Source organism: Nerophis ophidion, linkage group LG16 (assembly GCF_033978795.1).
Source record: "Nerophis ophidion isolate RoL-2023_Sa linkage group LG16, RoL_Noph_v1.0, whole genome shotgun sequence".
Classification (NCBI taxonomy): Eukaryota; Metazoa; Chordata; class Actinopteri; order Syngnathiformes; family Syngnathidae; genus Nerophis; species Nerophis ophidion.
Genome location: NC_084626.1, coordinates 12,312,380 through 12,318,379, shown reverse-complemented (window position 1 = coordinate 12,318,379; position 6,000 = coordinate 12,312,380). Strand labels below are relative to the sequence as shown.

General features: G+C 41.5%; 1 protein-coding gene across 2 annotated transcripts in view; it reads left to right on the top strand.

The window, feature by feature from the left end:
- Positions 1 to 6,000, top strand: part of cacna2d3 (calcium channel, voltage dependent, alpha2/delta subunit 3) — an 85,614-nt gene that overhangs the window by 976 nt on the left and 78,638 nt on the right. For both annotated transcript variants that reach the window (XM_061874267.1, XM_061874266.1), the window contains exons 3-4: positions 3,321 to 3,551; positions 4,797 to 4,913. In XM_061874267.1, coding sequence (XP_061730251.1) covers positions 3,321 to 3,551; positions 4,797 to 4,913 — 348 coding nt within the window. The remainder of the gene's footprint in view (positions 1 to 3,320; positions 3,552 to 4,796; positions 4,914 to 6,000) is intronic.

The following is a 6,000-nucleotide window of genomic DNA, read 5'->3' as shown; positions in this document are numbered from 1 at the left end:
CATTTGTGTTTTATATAGAATTATATGTGTGCGTGTATGTGTGCATGTGCGTGTGTGTGTGCGTGTGTGCATGAGTGTGCGTGCGTGCGTGTGTGCGTGTGTGTGTGTGTGTGTGTGTGTGTGCACTTTTACGGCCCAAGCACTATACCTGATTCCACATACCTCCTCTCCTCATCCTGCATGAACCCTTTGCAGTCATGAGCGTCCACTTTTTGATGTGATACGGATATGATAGGAAAATATGAATGTGACTCGGAGGCGGCTTGAACAACAAGTGTGTGTTGCATGGAAGAAACGAGGTTGGATGAATGTTATTTGCATCCCACAAAAACAAGGGCAATGCGGTCGATGTTACCACATTGGACCACTTGATCGCAGAAGTGCGCATCAGGTGATGGGGATGAGGCGGGTGATACCATAAATTTTGGTATCAATCTGATAGTGTAAGCCCCGGGCCGTATTGCTGAAACGATTAATTATTTTCTGAACCTCCCCAATCATATTTAATAAAATATATTGCGTATATACAGCATAAAAAATATCGGTTCCATCTCACCTATTTGTTAACAATTTTACAATATCAAATATTCATATTTGGATCAGTCTGCCCAGTGCGTCCAAACGCATACAGCAAATAGTTGTGTGTGTGTGTGTGTGTGTGTGTGTGTGTGTGTGTGTAAATAAACACAAAACGGTGTCAGCTGTTTTTTTTTCTATTAAAAAAGCGTTTAAAAAGTGTTAAGTGTTCAAAGCAAATTTTACTGTATTGCGCAACTTTACTGTAACTTCAAGTCCCAGAATTCACTGCACACCCAGCTGGTGCCGTTTCATCTGGGTTAGCCCCGCCCCTCTTTGCTCTGACGCAGTTCGCTTCAATCACAATGGAAAGGTATTTTCATGACAGTAATGTTTGGTATTGAGTGTTGTTTTAAAACAGTAAACAATATTATGCGTGGTTACTGAAAATTGTTTTAGAATTTTCCCTTTGTAAAAAAAAAAAAAGGAAGCTAACTCACTGGTCAGCTGGCTTGCTCGTAGTTGTTGGTTAATGTTAGCTTTCTGAGCTAGCATGTTGGTAGCAGCTAGGATGAAATGGTGCCTACTTAAATGATTGTTATCCTTATTCAGGATCATTCTTATCATAAAGCATTAGCTTTTGGGTTTGAATGTAACATCCTCATGATACATTGAGATTTGAAATGCTGTTGCTTGATTGATAGATTGAAACTTTTATTAGTAGATTGCACATTTCAGCACATATTCTGTACAATTGACCACTAAATGGTAACACCCGAATAAGTTTTTTAACTTGTTTAAGTCGGAGTCCACGTTAATCAATTTATGGTAAAGAATGCTGTAAAGAATACCCGAAAAGTAATGTTTTTTTTTTTTTTACCAATTACTATGTTTTTGCTTTGTATTTTTTCTCATTCCAAGTTATCCACTGATGCATTTTTTTTTACTTACGCAGATTATCCATAGTTGTTCACTCATTTTAAAATGTGCTTCTTTTCAATATTAATTATTAAAAATGTTCTTCACTGATCATAGATAAGCTGACAACGAATTTAGATTTTGTTGTTGTGGTGCTCCTTTTATTAAAATATGTCAAGTAGTTGTTTTAGTTCCTTCTATACTAGAGATGATGTTTTAATATAGTTGTGAAAATCCTTTCAGAATGTAAATACAGTTGTACAAAGGGAAAATGTTTAATTAGTTCAGTGTTTAACTGTCAGGGTGTCCTTTATTTCACTGTGTCTGTCCTGATCTTATTCTTATATCTCTCCCTGTTACTGATTCATCCTCTGAATAGTGGGTAACAAATCTGCCTCACGGTCTGGATATTTGGATCTGAATTAGGGCCGGACGATATTGCCTTTTTTAATATTGTGATATTTTTAGGCCATATCGCAATATACGATATATATTACGATATTTTGCCTTGGTCTTGAATGAACACTTGATGCATATAATTACAGCAGTATTATAATTATATGTGTCTACATTAAAACATTATTCTTCATACTGCATTCATATATGCTACTTTTAAACTTTCATACAGAGAGGGAAATCACAACTAAGTCAATTGACCAAAAGTGTATTTGTTAAAGTTATTAAGCCATTGTACAAACATTCATGTCATTTCCAAATCATAAAGTGCAAGATTGTCAGAGACATTTTAAGTGTCAAATAAAAATGAGCTGCATAATAGGAAATCAAATAGTATTCGTCCTTCACTGTGTGGTAGGTTACTACGGTTATGGAATTCTCTTCCTTCTAGCGAGTGACTTTTCAAATGATGCTACATATTAGCAGTAATGCTACTTTTTATTGCAACGCTTGTACCGCATGCTTGACTGATTACGGTTGTCTGTTCGACACATTCCCACTTGAAGCCGAACCACCGCCAGATGATGGAAACCCTGCTGTTTTTATTGGGAATTAAGTCTTCCTTCAATTGTTACCAGATCCGCACCTTCTTTCTCTCGTACGGCTATGTTAGCAGCTAACGTAGCCCAGTCTGCTACGTCTCTGCTCTTTGAGGGCGGACACGTATGTGACGTATGACGTGACAGTATGTGACGTATGTAAGAATGTGCGCCTGCTTGTCTGTCAGAAGGAAAGACCGGAAAGAGTGGGAAGAGCCTGAAGTGTACACCCTCAGCTAAAAGCAACTGCGTGAGAATGTATACTCGGATATTACGATATAGTCATTTTCTATATCGCACAGAGACAAACCCGCGATATATCGTATATATCGATATATCGCCCAGCCCTAATCTGAATCTTTGTTCACTGTGTTCAATGTGTTTGTGTGGGTTCTCTCCCGGTACTCCAGCCTCTTCCCATATGAAAATCATGCTTGTTAGGCTAACAGGAGACTACTAAGTCGTCGAGAGACACTGTTTTTTGACTATCTGTGCTCTGTGATTGGCTGGTGACCAGTCCAGAGTGTACCCCGCCCCTCACCTGAAGTCAGCGGGGATAGGCTCCAGCTCACTGGTGACCCTAATGGGAAAAAAGTGTTATGATAAATAAATGGACGTAGATATCCAGCATCGGGGTGTCTTGTATTTGAGTTTTGATTATATCACCTTATCATAATAGTATAGTACCATACGGCCTGTTTTTTGTATGATTTGTTTTTTTTTTAATCAAAAAGTTTGCCCAGTATTTTGATTACTGTTTTGGTTATTGTACGAATTGCATGTAAAAAAAACTATGTATCATTAGGGGGCCAAACAAAAAACTGAAAAAAAATACAATATTGTTATTTAACCAATGAATCTTCTGCTTTTGACATATTCTTCTTGTTTTAGGAGCTGTGGGCTATCACAGCGCCGCGTCCCGGCATCAACACCAGCACGGAGACTACCTCCTCCTCAGCCAAAGGCGGCAGCAGGATTAATTCCAGACTCTCACCTGCATGTCCTGGAGCGTGGGAGGGAGGTGGAACCACAAGAGTGAATCCACGCAGATATGGCGAGAGCATACAGACAGCGTTTAGAAAGCGACTCCAGGCTCAAAACCAGGGGCTACCGTGCCCTGAGGTGAGGGGACCTTAGGCATTGCAAATAAATGTGGATTTTCTAAAATGTTTAACGAACATATAGTGAAATGCCCCGCAGGTTTGTTCCCCTTTTGGTGTGCATGTAAGCACTTTGGCTTTGCTCCTGCTCATGGAGGCGTGTCAGGAGCTAGTCAGCACAAAGCAGCAAGCTGTGAGGGAACTGGAAGGGTCGTTAGGCCTTGGTCATTAAGGCTGATCATCAGATGCACGCTTTCGCTAAGATTTCTGCTAAAGGGGAGACGCAGTGGGCGGCCCTCCATCTGCCGCCCGTGCTCACTTGTGAACTTGTCAATATTTTTATCAATAATCATGATCGGTCCTGATTGTTGATGGATGTTGTTTAAGCTCATCTTGATGATTGGAGAAGGCGGGACCTGGGGGGACGGGGAGCGTTGTAAGGAGACTGGGTGCTGAGGCGAGGAGGACAGGCGTGAAATGAACTGTTCTGCTCCACTGCGAGCTCGCAATGCTCCTTTCAATAGGTAATTTGTCGCCTCGTGTAACCGTGTGTGTTTTTTAGTGTGCATCTCGTCCGCATAATCTGCGTTGTGTTTGAATGATACAAGCAGCTGCGGCCCTGTTTATCTTTGGATAACATTATCGGATGTGTGTGATGTGGCTCAGTGGGCAGTCTTTGCGCCTGTCAGGTGAGGTGTTATGTAACGTTATATTCCTCCCAGCTGTGGAGAGTGTTGTTCTGTATTACTGGCGGTCCTCATGCATCCGGCAGATTCAGCATTACGTGAGGTATACTTTATTACCCGGAATCGGCTAAGCTTGACACGTTATTATCTTTCTCCTCTGCTCTGACTCATTTCAATTACACTCTTGCCATGCGTAGCCTTTTGGACGCAGCCTCTCCCATCCCAGGGCCCCTCTAGCTTGGCAGTCTCCATCTAAGCAGACAGAAGGAAGCAGCGTGTGAAGCCAATAACTGCGACCAGATAAAGACTATCAATCATTTGGTGTAAAAGAGCGGATCTTATCAAGCGTTCATCTGTGGTCGGCTACCATTTAAAGGCTTCTAATCCTTGTATAAAAATTCCGCCTGCATGCGAGTGCTGCGCCATACAAAAGGTTGCAGATAAAGTGATAATCAAACCTTCTTCTTTCTTGACAGGCTTGATTAGACATTTATTTAACTGGTTTACTGTAAGTATATGAGCTCCGAGTGGCCCCTTAAAAAGATCGCTAACGTTTGCTTCTTCTGCTTGTTTGTTTCTAGAAATACAAACCACCAGGAAAAACAGTCAGAGTGGAAGAAATCGATGGTGTCAAACTGGTGAAAAATCTGGCGGTGAAGATGGAGGAAATGTTCCGCAAAAAAGCAGAAGCCACCAGGGTAAGTTGAGTTATTCTTGTTATACTAACGAGTGCCACTTAAAAAAAATAAGAATGTATAATTTTTTTTTTAGCATTTTGAAAGTAATGATTACTTATTTTTATCTATCTATCAATCTTTCAAATTCCACTATAGTTCGTGAAAACTTGGAGGTTAAAAAAATACTTAAAGATGAATCTGAAAAACTGTACAGTATTTTTCTGACTATAAGGCGCACTTAAAAGACACTAATTTGCTCAAAAATCAACAGTGCGCTTTATAAACCTTTGCGCCTAATATATGTACTAATTCTGGTTGTGCTTACTGGCATCGTGGTGCGGGTTCGTTCTCTCAATTATGCAGTCGGACTTGGACACAGCGTGAAGGTAAGAAATGATGATTTATTTTTACTAAAAAACAGACTAAGAACAGAAAAAATGGTACTAGGCACAAAAGGCAAAACGAACAGAACTAGTATGGGAACTACAAAGAACTAAAAGCGCTAGCATGTGAGCTAGAGAACAAACAAAGGATTAGCGCGGGGGCTAGCAAGGACAAAGATAGTTTTACCACAGTCAGGAATCAGCGTCGTCACCTGTTGCATGGAACAGAAACTAGGAAGCGAGGACGAGTCAAATGAAAAGGCAGGCTTAAATAAGAAGAGTAATTACAAACAGGTGTGAGTCCGGAAACAAGAAGCAGGTGAAACTAATGCGTGACTATGGCAACCGAACAAACAGGAACTAAGGAAGTCAAACACTAACAAGATGTGATAACAAAACGGAACAAAACCAGAATATGACATGATCCGGGCAGCGGATCATCACATAATCCCCCTCTGAAGTGACAGATTCCAGATGTCCCAAAAAAACAAAGCTTGAACCCCCCCCCTCCATAAGAAAGTTTAAAAGTAAAGGGAAGGCGGAGGGTCGCCAGGTCGCGTGTCCCCGAATACACCGGGGACAAGTCAGATGGCGGATGGAACGCCGCTGCCGCAAAAGTCTAGGTGGGCGACCTCGAAGCGGCCACATTCGTGGCCGGCGGGGAGGAGGATGCGCTCGGCGAGGAGGGCGACCAGGGCACGTCCACATCCGTGGCCGACGTGGAG